The following is a 17,739-nucleotide window of genomic DNA, read 5'->3' on the forward strand; positions in this document are numbered from 1 at the left end:
CCATCTCTGAGCCATCAGCTCACGTTCAAAAACACTTATGTGCAGCCACGGTGCAAAAGGTAACATTGAATTTTCACCATCTTTATCATTTTCTTACCTTTTCTCTCTATCTCATAGGGTGATATCCATGAGGATTTTTGCAGTGTTTGCAGAAAAAGTGGCCAGTTGCTGATGTGTGACACGTGTTCCCGTGTGTATCATCTGGACTGCTTAGAGCCGCCCCTGAAAACAATTCCCAAGGGCATGTGGATCTGTCCCAGATGTCAGGACCAGGTACTGGGGTGGATCACCTGGATGAGGGACCAAAGAAAAGAAAGAATGACATGGAAACTCCTGTCCTTCCCATCCTGGAATAGGTTTCCCTTCTCTCTTGGTTCTCCTCCTGGTTCATGAAACAGCATGCAGGCACACAGCATAACCTTTGCTCCTCACAGGCTTCCTGATGCATGAATTGCTTTCTTCTTTGGAAATGACTTGTCTTCCCTTTCCAAGTACAGACCCTCAGCCCGTGTGGTGGCAAAAGCCTATAATCCCAGCACTTAAAGGGCTGAGCCAAGAGCTTAACAAATTCAAGGCCAGTCTGAGCTACATAGTGAGATGTACACGCTCACTATGAGAAAACAAAAGAGAAGATAAATTAAGATCCTTAAAAGCTTGTTCTAGGCTGGGTCTGGTTGTGCATGCCTTTAGTCCCAGAAATTGGAAGGCTGAGTGAGACTGGTGGATCTATCTGGGTTTAAGGCCAGCCTGGTCTACATAATGAGTTCCAGTCAAACAGGGCTACAAAGTGAGATTTTAAAAAACAAAAACAAAAATCAGAAAAACAACAACAACAAAAGAACAACAACAAAACTAAACTAAATAAAGAAAACCTGATTTAAGATCATTTTTTAAACTTTTCCCTTTCTGTTGTTTGCAACACTGGGACCCAAACCAGAGCATTGTGCATGCTGCTTAAGCATTTAGGGCCTTGTGAATGCTACTTATGTGCTCTACCATTGAGCTGCATCTTAAGTCCATGGTGTGTTGAAATAAGATCTCTCTCTGTAGCCCAGGCTGGCATTGAACATGGGATCTCCTGCCTTGGCTTCCTGGCCTACAGGTATGACCACACCTGACTTAGTCCTCATCCGTCCACTCTAGTGTAGTCAGAGTGCCTTCTCCTGCTCCTCTCTCACATGGTCCCCTGACAGGCGCCTACACGGGAGTGGGAGAGTAGAGGGGACTATTTAGAACTATGTTTAACATCCTTTGGGTGTTTTGGGGGGACATAACAAAGCTAAATTTGAAGCAGATAACTTGTCAGATCAAAGGCAAAATTGCCTAAGGTGACTGCCGTCATGCTGGTGTCCTTGTGCTTCTGGTTCTAGCGGTAGAGAGTGGTTGGGGTGTGCATCTTTCGTTTGCTTGGTTGAATGGATGTTTTGGTTTTGTCTTAGCTTTGAGACACAGTCTCACTGTGTAGCCCTGGCTGACCTGGAACTCTCTGTGTAGATCAGGCTGCCCTCAGACTCATAGAGCTCCACCTGCATTTGCCGTCCACCACACCTAGCTCATGTGGCCTTCTTTAATTTTTATTTTTATGTGTTCATTTTATGTGTATCTGTGTGTAATCAGCTTGTGTATCTGTGCATGCCTGGTGTCCTGTGCCTTCAGAGGTTGTTGATATCTGGGACTGGAGGTGCCGACAGCTGTAAGCTACCATGTCAGTGCTGGGATTTAAACCTGGTGCGTCTGGAAGAGTAGCTAGTGCCCTTAACTCCTGCGCCATCTCTCCAGCCCTCACATCGCTCTGATGCAGGAATGCTCCCAAGTCTCTGCCTTTCTCTACAGTCAGGGATTTGTAGTGATGCTTCTACAAGCTTCCTTGGATCTTGTCTACAGCCACAGACACTGGTGTTTGGTGTTATCTTGGGTCTCAAGGGAAAATTCTTAACTTCTTTTCAGATGCTAAAGAAGGAAGAAGCAATTCCTTGGCCTGGAACCTTAGCCATTGTTCATTCCTACATCGCCTACAAAGCAGGTAAGATCTGCCTACAAAGCAGGTGGCAGGGGAGGTGGGGTGGAGGTATGGGGGGAGTCACTGGAGGGCTTCCAAAAAAGAAAAATAAAAATGTTTTATTGAATAAAGTAGAAAGTTTGTGATCCACCTTTTGAGGAGACTGTGAAGTGTGGCACCCCCTATAAAGCCTGGCTCAAGCCACCAAGGCCAGCATATCCAGTAGGAAAAGCCCATGGAGTCAGGTTCTGGGTCCTGACTATATGACAGCAGACACTTTCAGGGCTGGTATCTTTGGTGAACAAAGCCAGGCAGGCTTTTCTAAAGAATTGATGGTTTAAATGTTACTTTTTTCCCCAGCAAAAGAAGAGGAGAAACAGAAGCTACTTAAGTGGAGTTCAGATTTAAAACAGGAGCGGGAACAACTGGAGCAGAAGGTCAAAGAGCTCAGCAGTTCTATAAGTGTAAGCCACTTCTCCTTCTAGATACCCAGTACCTCCAGTCTCTCCTCGTATGAATGTGATCGATTTGGCAGCTGCACGTCTGCCTTCAGAATTACCGTGCAGCACTCATGTGCTATGGCCATGTGCCACCTGCACAGGCTCTGAGTGCCCTGTGGCTGCTGTCTGAGTGGGTTGTCAGTCTGCTGGGGAAGAGATGGGATACCAGTTGCACCATTGTAGCACCTCCCAGTGCCTGCACATTTTGAGAGGAATGCCCACTTGACCTTGAGCAACCGAAGTCCCCTTGAGTGACTCTTTTAGATACCTGATTTTCTAGGTTAAGGGAAAGAGTTCCAGCTGGCAACCAGCCTAGAAGGCCTGGTTCACTGACTGGAGTCTTTGACATTGGGCTATCTCACCCCCACTCATGCACTGCTTCTAAGTTATGAGTGACTAAATGATCCTCCACAGACCTCAAGTCAGGCCCTGTATCCCTCACTGGCTCTGTTTGTTTGCTTGCTTGTTTGTGTTTGTTTTTGTTTTTGGATTTGGTATGGTTTGGTTTCTCAAGACAAGATTTCTCTGTGTAACAGCCCTGACTATCCTGGAACTCACTCTGTAGACCAGGCTGGCCTTGAATTCACAGAGATCCAGCTGCCTCTGCCTCCCAAGTGCTGGACTTAAAGGCATGCGCCACCATGCCTACTGTCACTAGCTTTTAAATCACGTGTGAGCAGAGCATGGCAGTTGCAAGCTTTAGGACAGCTTTCATGGCGACTTTCATGTGTCCAGTAGAGTTGGCTTTTACCCTACCATCGGCCCCATCTCTTGCCTCCTGTATCTTCCTCCTTCGGTAGTGTCTCCCCACACCAGGCAGAACAGCACAAGTTATAGAGGCTGTGTGCCAGGGCTCAGGGACTGGGTTGTGGGGGCATCTTTCTCTGGGGCTGCTGAGCACCCACCCTTATCGTTTGCTGCAGAAATGTATGGAGATGAAGAGCAGCATCCTGGCGCGGCAGAAGGAGATGCGCAGCTCCCTGGACAAGGTGAAGCGGCTCATCCGCCTTGTGCATGGCGTCGACCTCTGCAGACCTGTGGACTCAGAGGCCACGGCGGGGGCCCTCTCCAATGGCCCAGACTGCACTCCCCCTGCCAACGCCGCCTCCACACCCGCCCCTTCCCCCTCCTCGCAGAGCTGCACAGCGAACTGTAACCAGGGGGAAGAGACTAAATAACAGAGCCCTCGAGGCGGACATGCCACAGTCCTGGTGGCGAGGAGACGCTAGAAGAGCAAAGCCGGATTTCTTCTGGAAAGTACAGAGTTCTTTTGGTTCTTTGGTTCCAGAGAGAGAGAAGATGCTTGTGCCAGGTGGCACCCGAGTTTGCCAATTGATTCTTGTTATTCTGTGTGTACATGCAAAGACTGGACCATGTTACATGAAATAGTGCCAGCTGGAGGTTCTTTGCCAGCACCATGCCAAGTGACATAATATATTACTCTCTCTATTATACACCAGTGTGTGCCTGCAGCAGCCTCCACAGCCACGGTGGGTTCGTTTTTGTTTTGTTGGGTGGGGAGCAGGGACGGGCGGAGGGAGGAGAGCAGGTTTCAGATCCTTACTGGGAGCCGTTTGTTTAGGTAGAAAGACAAGTCCAAAGAGTGTGTGGGCTTTCCTGTTCCTAAACTTTTCACTACCATAAAACCAAAAAACGAAAAAAAAAGAAAAAAAGATAAAAAAGGAAATAGAGATTTAACTAACCCAGTGCCCAGAAGAGGGACGGGAAGGGCTGGGAGGGGGCAAGGGTGGGAAAGTATATGACATAAGCAGTATTTAACGTTCCTGGAGGGGCCGAAGTGCAAGAGGAGAGCCCCGCCCCTCCCTAGCTCGCCCCGCCCACAGCCTCCAGCAGCCCCTCCCCTCTGCTTGGTGTAGTGCAGAGCCCGGGTGGTTCTAGGCCTTGTTAAGCAGGGAAGGGAGGGTGCGAGGGGTCCGGAGGGAGAAAGGCGGATCAGAGGTTTACTTGAAAACAAGCTCCATCCCTTTTCTATATTTATAAGAAGAGAAGGTTCTAAGCAGAGCAGCACGACCCAGGTGTGTGTGAATGGAGACAACCCTTTTCTCTTCTTCAAGTTTATTTTGTTTCTGTTCTTGTTTTGTTTAAACAAAGTTTTGTTTTGTTGTTTATTTTTCCTTTCTTTCTTTCTTTCTTTCTTTCTTTCTTTCTTTTTAACAAGAACTAAAATAAGAAATAGAAAAGCTGTTTTTTCAGGCTGACGGTCCTGTTGAGGGTAGCGGAGACCTTGCATGATAGAGTAGGCGTCATAGTGTCAAGTGAGGTCGGTGAGTCTGTGTGCGTCCTGTGTCATCAGTCAGGCACTGTTCTGGTTTGTTTGTTTTGTTTTTTACTTTCTGGTTTTGTTTTCTGGTTTTGTTTTTTGTTTTTTCATGCAAGGGCAAAAAAAAAAATCTTTGTACCTGGGGAAAACAACTTTTTTTTTATTAAAAAGGAAAATAAAAGATATTGAGGTCTTCCTAGTGTTACTTAAATTAAGATCAAGGTAAGAAACATTGTAAAAATTACAAAAGTGCTATTTGTTTCCTAAAAACAGTGATTTTTATTAAAAAGGTGTCAGAACTGGAGAAAACGCTGTGTAGTGACAGTTTTTTAGCACAGAGCCTACTGATCCTGATGACATTTTACTGTGTTGTATCTCTAGACTGGTGTGCCAGTTTCCTGCAGGGCCGGGTCCGCCCCCTCCTCGCTCCTCCCTACTCAGACTTGCTGTCTCCTTGGTACAGGGATCTCATCTCCTGTTTGAAGCCAAAATGGAATGTGCATAGTGTCAGGGCGTTCCCACGGTCTCAGACCTTGCTAGAACGCAGGCTGGTGCCCACCTAGCCCTTCCCTTGGTGCTGCTCTGTCTTACAGCCACCAGCATTACTTATGCCTCGGGGGCCCCTTGGGGGACTGACCAGTGAGGCTCCTCACTGCCTGTATACTTGGCCTCCAGGAGGGTATAGGATGCAGGCTGGCTGCATCAGGGAGGAAATGCTTTGAGAGTCCGTATGTCTCTAAGAGCCCAGGTAGCCTTCAAGTCCATCTTGCGTTAAAGAGAGAAATCTGAAGCTCTAGGGGGTCTCTGCCTGCCCGCCCCAAGGTCAGAGTTCACTCCCATTCCACTCACTCACATGCTTCCTGGGTGTTCCTGGGCTAGAATCACTATGCTTGCCTTGTGTGGCCTAGTGTAGACTTTTCTTCTTGGAAAAATGGGGTTCTGAAAGGCTCTCTACTCATCTCCCCGACAATACCATAGGGAACATAACTCTACGAGACGCATGCTCCCAGTGGAAATCTTTATCTGATCCATGTCCTTGAGTGAAGGGACAGAGACCTAGGCTCTACCCCCAGGTCTGAAAGCAGCATCTCTCTGAGCCCGCCAGGCTCCCAAGTCTAGGAGTAGCAGGAAAGACCCCTTTGCTTCTTCCTTGCCCAGTTAGGTCCATGGAAAATGAGCTGGATCCTGACTGAAACTACAGCAGACAAGAGGTGCTTGTGAGAGTGAGCCAGGCCCATCCACACCAGCCACCCATTCACTTCCCAGCGTTTGAGAAGAGGGCAGGTAGTCTGGCCACACAGGCCTCAGCTTCAGGCCTCTGGCTTCAGGTTGACTGAGGGGAGCAGAGAAAAGCCCTCTTTTCTTATTTAGGAACTAAGGTGCTGTCTAGTTAGCGGGCGTTGGAGATGCCTGGACTAGTTGGATCTTTGGCAGAGGATCAGAGACCAGCTGCAGGCTGATATCCTGTCTCAGCTCCCCCAACCTGCCAACCCCCTGTTGGACTTGTCTGGGCCCATAGGCTGGGGCTTGGCACATACTACCTACCTGTGATGGGAAGAGGTTGACAAGCCATCAACAATCACTACAGGCCTTTGCTCCAGAAGAGCTGCTGGTGGCAGCACGAGACCCGAGCAGCATAGACTCCCATCTTCTGATGTTTGGAAATGAGTTGCTTTGAGTCAACTGGAGTGAAGTAAAAAAATGTAGCCCTGCTCCAAGCCTCCACTGTGGGTCCTGCCCCTTCCGTCTACTTGCCCTTACCTCTGTCAGCACAAAGCTCTTCTCTGTCCCTTTAGACCTGTGCGTACCTGGGACCACCTGGGACATACACACACACTGCCCCTTCAGAGCCGCTTCCAAGCTCCCATCCTCCCTCCCCTACCTGCGTGTGTTGCTCTTGTAGCCACATGTGTAAGGCTCGCTAGCATGGCAGTCACTTTGGAGGGCCTTGGACTGGGAGTCCCCTTGTCCCCAGGGTCAGGCTGGCAGGTGTAGGCCATAGAGGTCAGCACCATCGCCTTCCTCCCCTAAAGGGTCCTCTCTCTTTCTGAGCCACTGTCTTGTCTGCCTCCGCTGAGCTTAACCAGTTCTCGTTTTTTCCCTTGCTTGTCTGGCTTTGGGAGGTAAGGCTGCTGATGACGTCCTTCAAGAAAGTCTCAGAAGCAGTCCCCGATGGCTTTACCTGAGTAGGGCCTGCCTCTATAGGCAGTAACAGCCACAGGCAGCCTCCAGCTGGCCCCCATCTTAGTGACTGGCATCCTCTTAGGGGCACCTCTCCTGCTGCTGCTTCTTGTCTCATGCCCATCAGGCAGTGGTAAGGTACATGTGTACCCAGCACTGCCCAAGCGACTGTGTCTCCAGCTGTCTGTCTACACCTACAGCTGCCTCTCTGCCGCCTCTCTGATGCTTCCTCTTGGGGCTTGACTTCTTGACTCTCCCTACCAGCCCCCTCCCTCCAGCTCACAACCTTTAAATGGTCTCTTCCCTTTAGGCCCTCCTTTGGTATGGACCTTACCTAACTAAAGGGCTGAACTCTTGAGGACATTCCTCCCAGGGGCAGGAGTAGGACGGACCAGTTGGTCCTTCTCTGGACACTGGGTTCTCCAGACCCCATGGCTTCTGTTGAATGCAGGCTACTTTGCTCTGTGTAAATGATTGTGGACCTTGTCCCACCCCACATCCCAGCACCCCTGGCAGAAAACAGGAGTATCACTTCTCATCCTACCTTTAGCCGGTGCTCCTGGTCAGCTCCTCCCCGAGAAGGAATTGGGTGACCCCTAGGGAAGATTCCACTGGTCCTCCCCAGGGAATGAAGAGTCCCACCTGGCAGCCTTGGCCCCTGCACCCCTCTCCAGTGTTCTTGCTCTTAGCCCAGGGTGAGTTGCAGTCAGGTGGGTGGGCTGAGCAGACCAGAAGTCAGCAAGCTCCACCACGCATACAGCCAGCCAGACCCAGTCCTGTCTGTGTCCATGCCCTTTGTGATTTCAGTCTTGGTAGAATTTGTATTTGGAGTTTTGTGCTTCAAAGTTTCTGTTTCATTTGTTCGGTTTTTGTTTCGAGGGGGTGGGGGGTACAGAGCAGCCGATCAATTTGTATTTATTTATTTTAACATTTTACTAAATAAAGCCAAATGAAGCCTCTCGGCCTCTTGGTGTTGCGTTTGGGGCTGGGCTGGGAAAGTGTGCACAGGAATCCCCACCTCCAGCCTGTGGCCCTCGAGGGGTCAGACAGTCCTGGAACTCTGGCTGGAGTCTCCTCCCGCCAGATGATGCCCGGTGACGCCCTCAGACCCTAAAGAGCCTGTGCTTCCCCAGCCAGAGCACAGAAGCAAAACAAAAAAACAAAAACGTGCGTTTTAAAACTTCATTGTGGGGCTAGACTTTATTGAAATGTCGCGGGAGAAATGGGGACCTGGGTTGGTCCCCAGCACATACAAGGTGGTTCATGACCACCTGTGATTCCACTTCCAGGGGATCTAAAGCCGTCTTGCCACATACATACAGACAAAACACTCACACATAAGATAAAAAAAATTGAAAATTTTTATTATATAAGAGAATTAGACTAGCCCCAAACCAGCTGAGGCAAAGGAGGGCTGGATCCCAGTGTGGATCAGCAGAAGGAACCAGGAACCCCACAAATGCTCCACTCTGCCCCTTCTGACAAAAATTTTAAATAACTTAAATAGCAGTAAGGGTGGACACCCTGGTCAGCCTCTACAGGGAATGTGTAAGCCATAGCTAGGGCAGCGGGGTAAGCTCAGGCCCGACTTCGGGCCTGCTGCAGGGCAGTGAGGTATTTCAGGGCTGCAGACCCATAGCGCCTTGACAAGTCCTGGTGGAACTCTTCCTTGAGGGCCTGGAGACAGTTGCGGTAGGTGGGGCTGGAGCGGAAGCGGGAGATGTCAAGACTTGGAGCGTGGGGCAAGTGGATAGAGAAGGCCTCAGGAAGTACCAGGAATTCATATTCCTGTAAGAATGAGGACAGAAGCCAGAGCTGAAGTGGGGAGACACAAGTAGTGCTGAACTGGAAGCTTGTGCCATAACCCACTAGGAAGGAAGGGGCAGATCACAGCCAGGGCATTAAGGTGCCCTCCTTACCTGAGCATCCAACTCTATGATGTGGGCCACCTTGTTCCAGCCAAATCCCACAAAGCGAGGATCATAACGGGGGCAGTCACGGGGTACCACCACGTAGGGTTCATAGTCAGCTGACCACTGCACACTGTATGGTGCCTGGGCTTCCCGCCAGCGGGAATAGTCTGTGGATGAGTGACCCTGTGGCCACTCGTGGTACCTGTGTAACAGAAGCAGGTGCGAGCAGGGAGTAGGAGTTTGTGAGCTCAGGGTGCCCCAGCATGGGAACAACAGGGCAGAACCTGGCCCCTCTTACCTAAAGGTGTGAAGGGAGCCGGCATCCAGTAACGTCAACAGCTCTGCCTTAGAGTTTGGGAAGCTGAACCGGTAGTGTAGGGTCTCAAATGCAGGCACCACCAAAGCAGTCTTGCGCCGACTGTCCAGCTCCAGCTGCTCGATAGAAGCCCTGGGGAGAGGCATGTGGGCACTCAGCCCAGGGGCCTTATCCCTGCTGAGCCGTAGCCTTGCCACATGGAAACCACTGCTTGAAACAGGACATTACCTCCATGGCTCAGTAGCAGCCCAAAGAAAAAGCCTAAGATGAGCTCCATTTTGTGGAAACCACTGAGCCCCAGAAAGAAACAGGGACACAGCAACCTAGGGTTCCCAAAATATCCTGACCGTCACAGCGTATACCCCCATCCTCCAGGCCCACCTGAGGTAGTCGTAGAGGGAGTAGGCAGGTAAGAAGTCAATATCACTGAGGAAGACGTAGGGTGTGAGAGCCTGGGCCAAGGCCACGTTGCGGAGCTGGTTGACTGGATAGAGTGGACCGTCCCGGTACACTACATGGTAGGCCACATCCTTCCTCATAGAGAGCACTGGCGACGTTTCCACAAAATGAAGAAATTGTTGAGCCTCTTCATCTGTCAGGTACAAGGCCAGGCTCATGGGGCCTGGCCAGTGCCTGCACAGGGCTTCCAGCATCTGCAGCCTGAGGTGAGGTGGGTCGTCAGCCCTACGTGGCCATGTGTGCACAGAAGCCCAGGGATGGCTGGAACTCTTCCCCAGAGTTAGCTGCTGAAAGGCTCCCTCCTGTGACTAAGCACCTTACAAGCACACAGAGCTGGTCTTTTTTCTAATCCTCACAACTACCCCTAGGTGGGTGCATCTACATTTGACAACCGAGCAAACTAGAAGCCTGAAATACTGAAGCTTATTCATGGTTCCCCAACACTGAACAAGGGCAGTTCTAGGCATCAGAGAGACTTCAAAGCCCAAGCTTTCCCCACTATATCCAATGTCTCCGACTTCTGGGACCCTCCCAGGAACCAGCAACTCACTACCATATTCTCTCAAATCCTCAGTCTCAGCCTATGCAGTGCTACCCGAGGCTACCCTCCACATCCTCACCGGTCCATAGAGAGTTGGGCCACCAAGGTGACATCGTGAGGCTGGGGAGGTGGCGGCTGGTGGGGCAGGAAGGTGATGTGCACCCGGTGCACAGTGAGCTGCTGTTGGCGGAACTCAAAGCAGGGCTCTTCCTCATCCAGCTGTGTTAGGGCCTGTTGCAACTGAGCAGGGTTCCAGGAACGAAAGAACAACATGTCCTTCAGTACAGAGGGGCAAGACCTTCCAAAGGCAAGCCAGCATGGCCCCATCTCACCTGCTCGGCCCCAGGAGGGAACTGGTTGGGGCATCCAAAGAGCTCTCTTCGCAGTAGCTTCCCATCATACCCCAGAAAGGTCAAGTGCAGATTACGGAAGAATTCTGCGTGCTTGTTCTTCACTCGAAGCTTCTTTGGTGAATTCCAGTGGATCACCTGGACATTGCAGAGGTATCAGCAACAGTCAGGTCAGTGTGCCTTGTGCCCCTGCTCCGTGCTCCGCCCCTCCCTCGTGCCCCGCCCCGCCTCCTCCCACTCCGTCCTGCTGACTTTGAGGTCAGCTGCTTCCAGGTAGCAGCGCTCAGCCCGAGTGTGGTCTGACAGCTGCACGTTCCAGACACAGGGCAGGGGGTGCACCAGATGGGGGTGCTCCTTGATGACCGCATTGAAGATGTCCTAGGCAGTAACGGCAACAGCTTTGCGTTAGAGTTCACATCTCAGTCCCCAGCCTGCCCCTCAGTTCTGTTCCCGCAGATCCCCCATACCTGGTCAGCCAAGGAAGTAGCCATCAGAGTGAGCAGCTCTCGTTTGGCTGTCACCTTCCACATCTGCTCCCAGCCAGTTTGCTGGAGCCTGTCCAGCCACAGCAGGATCACACCTGCCAGCAGGGAGAGAGGTTGCCATGCCCACCGGGACATCCGGATCTATCCCGAGTCTTTTGAATGTACTTTTTGTAGTATGGGGCGGGGGTGGGGGGTGGGGGGTGGTTGTGTGTGTGTGGGGGAGAGCCCGGACCCTCTTACATTCAAGATAGCCTACCACTGAACTATACCCGCCAGCTGCTTTTTAAATTTTATTTTGAAGAACTAAAGAGATAGATACATGATTAAGTACACTTGTTGCTCTTGCAGAGGATCCAGGTTCGAGCCCTGGAACCCACATGGTGACTCACAGCCCTTGTAACTCATTTCAGAGGATTCGGTGCCCTCTCTGATCTCCATTGGTTGTAGGCATGAATGCAGTGCACATACATACATGCAGACTAAACTTTCATACACATAAATCTTTTTTTAAAATATTATTTTGAAATAGGACCTCACTAAGTCTCTTTGACTGGCCTCAGCCCCCCAAGACGCAGCACCACACCAGGCTGCAAGGTCTGAATTGCACAGGCGGTCACCTAACAGTGCTTTGGTCAACACTATAAAGCATACACTGCAGATGGTACATGATTAAATGAAATAAAAAGTCACCAGCTAGCGCTGGGGTAGCTCAGTCGTAGTGCGTGTCTGTCATGCATAAAGCCCTGGCTTATGGCCCCCGCTTGGCATTAACCAGAGAGCATATACCTGGAGTCCCAGCCCTGGGGAGACAGAGGCAGGAGGATCAGAAGTTCAAGGCCATCCTCGGGTACATAGTTAAGTTCAAAGACAGACTGGATGCATGAGTCCTTGTCAAACCGACCAACCAACCTACTTCTACCTGGTACGTTTCCTCCATGCCTTTTCCAGTTTCAGCTATACAGACATTTGCCATTGAACTACAGCTGCCTGGCTGTCAGTAGGCACTCAACCCAGTAACATGCTGGGTGTTCCCAGGCCACACCACAGCCTGGAGAAGAGTAGGCTAGCCCATCTGGGTATGTGTAAACACACCCTCTGGTGTGTGCACAGCAACAAAATTGCCTAATGGCAAATCCCTCAGAATACGTCCAAACTGGTAACACGGGACTATATTTTCTGATGGTTCAGATGCAATTGTCCATAATTCCCTTGGGTACAGAGGAGCTGTATATACTCCTCAGCTCACAGAAACCTCCCCACGTCAGGGTTATCTCAACTCTTCCCATTATGTGGATGGGAAAACAGAGTCTCAAAGGGAACAAAGAGCTGGCACCACCATTTGGTACAAACACAAAAGTTAGGTGAGTTCTCTTTACCCACGGTCTGGTCCAAAGCACTGGCAGAGCTCTTTTGGGAGGGCTTCCTAGCATTCTGTGCCCACCCCACCCCTGAGGCCCACAGCCCACCCAATCCTGCCTCCCTCACCACTGTCCCACCTGTGTTAAATCCCCTGCCCAAGGCAGGCCAGGGCCTATGGTTCTTCCAGAGGTTGCCCAGGTACCAGTCGCTCTGGTTCTCCACGAGACCGACCACCTGCTTGTCTGGGAGGGGAGGGTGGAAGGGAGCTGCCTGGGGATGTGGGCTCTGGGCTTATCCAGAGCAGTGGCCTGGGGAAGCTGGGGAAGGGGCAGGCTAGGGCAAGGTTGCAGGTGTCTCACCAGAAAAATGATCAAAGAGTGCCCAGAGCTCCACAATGTCAGAGGAGAAAGTGACGTCGGTATCCAGGACGATGACTCGGGCCAGGCTGGGAGGCAGGATGCTGGGAAGTACTAGCTTCATTAGCCCATAGAGGCCAGAGTAGTGTTTGTTGGGGATCCAGGAGACCAGGGGCTGTCCGGAGGGGGCGGGGGTAGAGATAACATAGCAAGTGGCACAGCAGGACGTAGCCATCGCCCCCCCCCCCCCAAAGGATGAAAGATTTCAGCTCCAGGAGGTCTAGTAGGACAGAGTTTTTCCTCTCCCACCACCCACTGCTGAAAGGAAGAAGAAGGTGGGCCTAGCTGAGCACGAGCGCAGAGTTCTTCCTGCCTTGAGTTCTTCCGCATCATAGAAGCTGACCACCACCGCTGGCACCATCCATGTTCGGAAGAGTGTCTCCAGGATGTTTCTGGCTACGGCATCAGTTATCAGGTGGAGGTGCAGCGGATTTTTCCTTTTGGGTGGAGAAAGTTAGCCTAACATGGCTGTGCGGGAACAATACAGGATTCTCCCCACGGGAGGAAGCCCTGTCTGCTACAAGGAGCTCTTGGGAATGTTCTGGTGGCCCCCTTCATAAGAAAGGAAACTCAGAACAGTGGGGCTTTGTTACGGGCAGGTTTTTGACCCTCATCCAGGCCTGTCTGTACCTGTAGAATAGCAGGGACTTCGTTAGGGTAATAATCTCTCGGCTGGAGTTGTATCCCGCACACACGATAGCCACATGCAACATCTGGGGAGGGGACACCTAGGTCAGCAGCGGCCCTCAACTTCTACTAGCTAGCTTAGCCATCCTGGTCTAGAACAGTGTAGCCCCACCTGGCATCCGAGCGGAGGTGGGGATGGGGAGAAGGGGTGCCTAGATGCAACGCCTCAATTTCATAAGTGAGGAATTAGAACAGGAGTGGGGGGCGTGCGTTGCAAGCGTCCTCTGGTATCCCAGCTGGGTAGCTACATGTCAGGTGCTGTGGTTCCCACAAATGCCCAGATGGTTGGACTGGCCAGGAACCTCGGGGATGGCAGCACTTGGCACAACTACCTCGCACTTGGGTGGCAGTAGAAGCTGCGGGCTGGAGGCGGAGAGGTTGCGACTCCTGTACGGGTCTTCATCGAGGGTAGCAGTTGTGCCCAGTCCATCTGAAAAGACACGTGGCGTGAGCAGGCAGCGGTCACACAGGGTCCCTTCTTCCCCTGCCCAGCTCCGGCGCTTACAATCCGGGTCCCGGCCGAACAGGAAGAAGCCAACCACTAGCAACAGCAGCAGCAGCAGCACGGCGGCCCCCATTGCCCGGGGGCGACCTCGGGGCAGCATGACTGTGGGACTCAGGGCGGGGCGCGACCCCGGGCTGCGGGCTCCATCACCGACCCTGCGGACCAAGGACCATAGCAAGATGAGCACTGGACCGCGGGGCCCGACGGCTACTCGCCCTGCTGTGCGCAGCAGCTGGCCTCACCTGCTCCAGTGGCTCCGGGAAGGCCCTGTTCCTCCTGCGACCGCCCTGCAGTCAGGTCCCGGTCAGAATCGCGAACTAGCCCCGCCCCCAACCTGGGCTCAGGTTTCACCTTTGCTTAGCTGAGCTGGAAGGGGCGGGGAGACCCCCGGCAGGGCCCCGCCCCTGCACCGCACGGTCTGGGAACCTTCAACCCCTTTTAGGGTGGTTTTGCACCATGGCACGGGGAGGGCTAAAGGCCTTGGGGACGGCTACCCAGGGTGGTCCTGTGCCCACTACCTGCACCCTCCTGGCTCTGGGACTCCATTCCTAAGGGGAGGAACGGATGACTCTCAAAGAATTGGCAAACACACCGCGGAAGTTTAGGAAGCTGAGGGTAGTGGGGATGGGATAGGAATGTCCGGCCCAGAGGTTAGGGACACCTGCTCAGTTCGACGACAGGAGGCTGGGCCTGCTGGGGCCACCTGTAGCCTGCAGGCGTCCTCCCTGGCCCTTAGCCCTACCCAGAAGCAGACTGGAAGATGCGGGCACTGTGCCCTTTTGAAGGCCACCTCCCCTCCTGCTGGCCAAGAGCCTCCTTGCCGCTGGGGCAGGGCCAGGCATCCCCCACTCTTGTCTAGAAAGCTGTGATTGTGCCGGGCTCCAAGGCCTGGATTTCTTCCTCCCTTTTCTCTCCACCCTTCAGCGGGCCTCCGGCACGCCTTTTGCCCTGTAGGGGTGCAGGGAGCTCTGGACTGTGAAGGAGACCCGCCACGGTCGGTTCAGCACAGACTGAATGCCAAGCCCTGAGCTAAGTGTTTGCCAAGTCTTTACTCAGGTAATCCTCACATCACCCGAAGGACACAAGATGAGATTGTCCCTGAAGAGTGAAAGGAACCTACCTATAGCCTTTGGCTACTTGCTAGGCAGGCAGCCTTTCACTGCTCCTGTAGGCTCCCAGCTGTGGCGGGTCTTCTACCTCAAGACCTGCCCCTGCCCTTCCTCCTGGAATGTAGTTTTCTCTACATCTCTTACTTATTTTCCCAGGTCCTCAAGGGAAGTTGAAGTTGCCTGTTTGTTCTGGGAGGTAGCCCCCACCTCCCACACCTCCACGCACATTCCAGGCATTCAATGTGTGTATGGAAACTGGGTGAGAACTTGGACCTGCCCTTTAAGGTAAGGGCCTCACCAGCAGCTCAAGCTGGGCCTTTTAGCGGGAAAGTCCAGTTGTATAAAGGGAGGCAGATCCATCAACAGTAGCCTGGGGCTGGCTCCCGTGATCGGAATGCCTTTCTCTGGGAGATGAGGATCAGCCTGTAGGTCTTTAGCGGTTGCTATGGAAACCGAAAGCCGCCTCTTGGACTTTTAGGAATTAAGAGAAAACCCTGGTGTGCAGGGCTTTGAGTCCCGGTGCTCCATTGTCATCCTCAGCCTGCTGTGCAGTTGGGATCTGGGTCAGGGGTGGATGAGAGTGGCCCTCAACCCAGAGCAATGGTTGTGGGAATCAAAATGTGAAGGAGCACGGAGGGTCACAGGCAGAGCCTAGACCAAGGTAATTTCATAAAGAGAGGTGAGCTGGTGGAGATACTAACTCTGTTGATCCCACTTGGGTCACTCATGTGGATCCTGTCGAAACTTCAGCACTGTGGGTGGGGTAGTGAGAGGGAAGGGCAGAAAAAATCTGCTGGACCTTCAAGAAGCCCTTTGGGAGTCTTCCAAGGAAAGGAAAGCCCAAGTGAGCCTAGTCCTTAGGAGCTGAGATCTCCCCCTCTCCTGCCAACCATTTGAGCCAGTTCTTTGCTTTGTGACCTTGGACCTGTCCCGAACCCTCTCTAGGATTCTGCCGTCCTCATCTGGGCCTGTCCAACTGGTCTTTCTTCTCCCCATGGTTTAGGACACACCGAAGGTGTGAGGATCCAGCACAATTTATCCCGAGGCCTTTGCAGCCCAGCCTTGCCACTAGGTCCAGGCAGGAATCCAAAAGGGAGGGGCCTCCTGCCTGCCCGCCAAGCCTGCGCACACCTCTGCTCTTTGTCTCTGGAGCCTAATCAGCCTCCAGATCTAGAAGAAGAAAAAAAAAAATCAGGCAGCTCTGTTGCTGCCAGCCTGGCTGGACCCAGTCCCCTCTCCTAGAGAGATGAGCTCTTCACTGTTGGGATATGGAGGGGAGGTGATGGACCACTCTGTCCTCCAGGGCCTCTTTCCTTCCCAGAACAAAAGACCATCTGATGAAATCTTGCACCTAAGTACTTGCCGGCATGCACACACAAGTACAAACACATACACCTTCACTTCAGTGGCAGCAGAGGGCTGGAGGAGTGGCCCAGAAGGCAGTAAACTCATTGACTTCCTGAGGCCAATTCCTAAGCCAAGCTTGCCTCATCGTGTCATGGGCTAGAGGACACTGCCAGAAGCCTTAAATAAGTGGTTGGGCCTCCTTGGGCTTCATCTGTGTAAGAATTCCCACCAATCGGACAGGGTTGACTATGACTTACTTTCTCATGGCTGTGACAAAAGAAACACCTGGCAGAGTAAGCTTAAGTGGGTATTTATTTTGGTTCACAGTTACAGGGTACAATGCATCCTAGCGGGGAAGCCGTAGTTTCCTAAGCCAGAGGCAGCTGGCCACATTGTAGCCACAGTCCGGAAACAACAGGAAGACAGCGCAGGTGCTCGGCTTGCTTTCTCTTTCCTTCAGCTCAGGACTCTAATCCAAGCGATAAGGATACAAACATCCAGACCGAGGCCCCTAGATTCAGTGTTTCTGGGAATACAACCATGGATGTGTTGCCATAAACTCGGAGCTTTGTTGCTACAGCGATTCCAAACCCACCAAGCCATCAACGAAGATCGAGCCATCACAATTGCCAGTAGGGTGAGGAGCACGTGAGGCCTCAGGACAGGGTGAAAAACGACTTCCACAGTTCCCATACCAGACTCTTCTGAGGCTCACCGCACCTTTCCTTGAATCTTTGCTGGCACGAGTGGTTGGCAACAATGGGAGCCTGGCTCCACATGGATCAAAGAAAGGGAAGGAAGTGGTGGCATGTTGGGACACTTCATTCCCTGTGCCTTAAATTCCTGGTGAGTGTGCTGCTTAAACCGCCTGGTTCTGGCTCAGGCTATTGGTTTTTCGAGACAGGGTTTCTCTGTGTACCTCTGGTTGTCCTGGAACTCACTTTGTAGACCAGGCTGGCCTCGAACTCAGAAATCTGCCTGCCTCTGCTTCCGCCTCCGCCTCCGAAGTGCTGGGATTAAGGTGTGTGCCACCACTGCCCGGTTAAACGAGCATTTCTTAACTCCTGAATCCATCTTTCCAGCTCTCTAATGAGAATTTTTATTAGTGTTTTATTAATTGTACAAAACAATGTGCTTTGTCTCTTGTGCTGGCACATGCCTTTAATCCCGGCACTTGGGAGGCAGACGTAGGCAGATCTCTATGCATTTGAGGCCAGCCAGGGGTTCACAGTGAGATCCTGTCTCAAAACATGCAAACTAAAATAATGAGCTTCATTATGACATTTTCGTA

At 52.1% G+C, this 17,739-nt stretch overlaps 2 protein-coding genes across 65 annotated transcripts in view; one reads left to right on the forward strand and one right to left on the reverse strand.

The window, feature by feature from the left end:
- Positions 1-7,921, forward strand: part of Phf21a (PHD finger protein 21A) — a 180,917-nt gene extending 172,996 nt beyond the window's left edge. For 33 of the 53 annotated variants that reach the window (XM_030248707.1, XM_006498980.4, XM_030248708.1 and 30 more), the window contains 4 exons: positions 118-273; positions 1,948-2,023; positions 2,360-2,463; positions 3,423-4,172. In XM_030248707.1, the coding sequence (XP_030104567.1) occupies positions 118-273; positions 1,948-2,023; positions 2,360-2,463; positions 3,423-3,677 (591 nt within the window). In that variant the 3' untranslated portion in view covers positions 3,678-4,172. Of the gene's footprint in view, positions 1-117; positions 274-1,947; positions 2,024-2,359; positions 2,464-3,422 lie in introns of all 53 variants that reach the window. The other 20 variants (XR_003951420.1, XR_003951421.1, NM_001362833.1 and 17 more) reach the window with 3 other exon arrangements.
- Positions 7,922-8,299: 378 nt separating this feature from the next.
- On the reverse strand, positions 8,300-14,340 carry Large2 (LARGE xylosyl- and glucuronyltransferase 2). 12 transcript variants are annotated; one of them, XR_866268.3, is made up of 15 exons: positions 14,235-14,340; positions 13,993-14,147; positions 13,817-13,917; positions 13,431-13,513; positions 13,057-13,237; positions 12,744-12,915; positions 12,522-12,626; positions 11,008-11,120; positions 10,793-10,918; positions 10,523-10,678; positions 10,270-10,430; positions 9,572-9,737; positions 9,173-9,322; positions 8,881-9,076; positions 8,300-8,749 (listed from the first exon to the last, which is right to left on the reverse strand). XR_866268.3 is itself a non-coding variant. In XM_011239459.3 (15 exons), the coding sequence occupies exons 2-15, from the start codon at positions 14,090-14,092 to the stop codon at positions 8,540-8,542; spliced, it is 2,130 nt and encodes a 709-aa protein (XP_011237761.1). In that variant the 5' UTR covers positions 14,093-14,147; positions 14,235-14,340; the 3' UTR covers positions 8,300-8,539. The 12 variants fall into 12 exon arrangements, 11 of the variants coding, with proteins under 11 accessions (XP_011237761.1, XP_011237760.1, NP_766258.2 ...); XM_011239459.3 differs by having other exon boundaries at positions 9,572-9,850; positions 13,820-13,917; XM_011239458.3 differs by having other exon boundaries at positions 9,572-9,850.
- Positions 14,341-17,739: the final 3,399 nt, after the last annotated feature.

Source organism: Mus musculus, chromosome 2, assembly GCF_000001635.26.
Source record: "Mus musculus strain C57BL/6J chromosome 2, GRCm38.p6 C57BL/6J".
Taxonomy (NCBI): domain Eukaryota; kingdom Metazoa; phylum Chordata; class Mammalia; order Rodentia; family Muridae; genus Mus; species Mus musculus.

What these genes read in the sequence shown, in the direction of transcription:
- Large2 (XM_006499254.4), bottom strand. Translation starts at nt 14,092, where the DNA reads ATGCTGCCCCGAGGTCGCCCCCGGGCAATGGGGGCCGCCGTGCTGCTG. An exon ending in GGCTCCCTTCACACCTTTAG is followed by an intron (nt 9,077 to 9,172) that starts GTAAGAGGGGCC and finishes TCTGTTACACAG; the next exon opens with GTACCACGAGTGGCCACAGG. An exon ending in TCATAGAGTTGGATGCTCAG is followed by an intron (nt 8,750 to 8,880) that starts GTAAGGAGGGCA and finishes TCATTCTTACAG; the next exon opens with GAATATGAATTCCTGGTACT.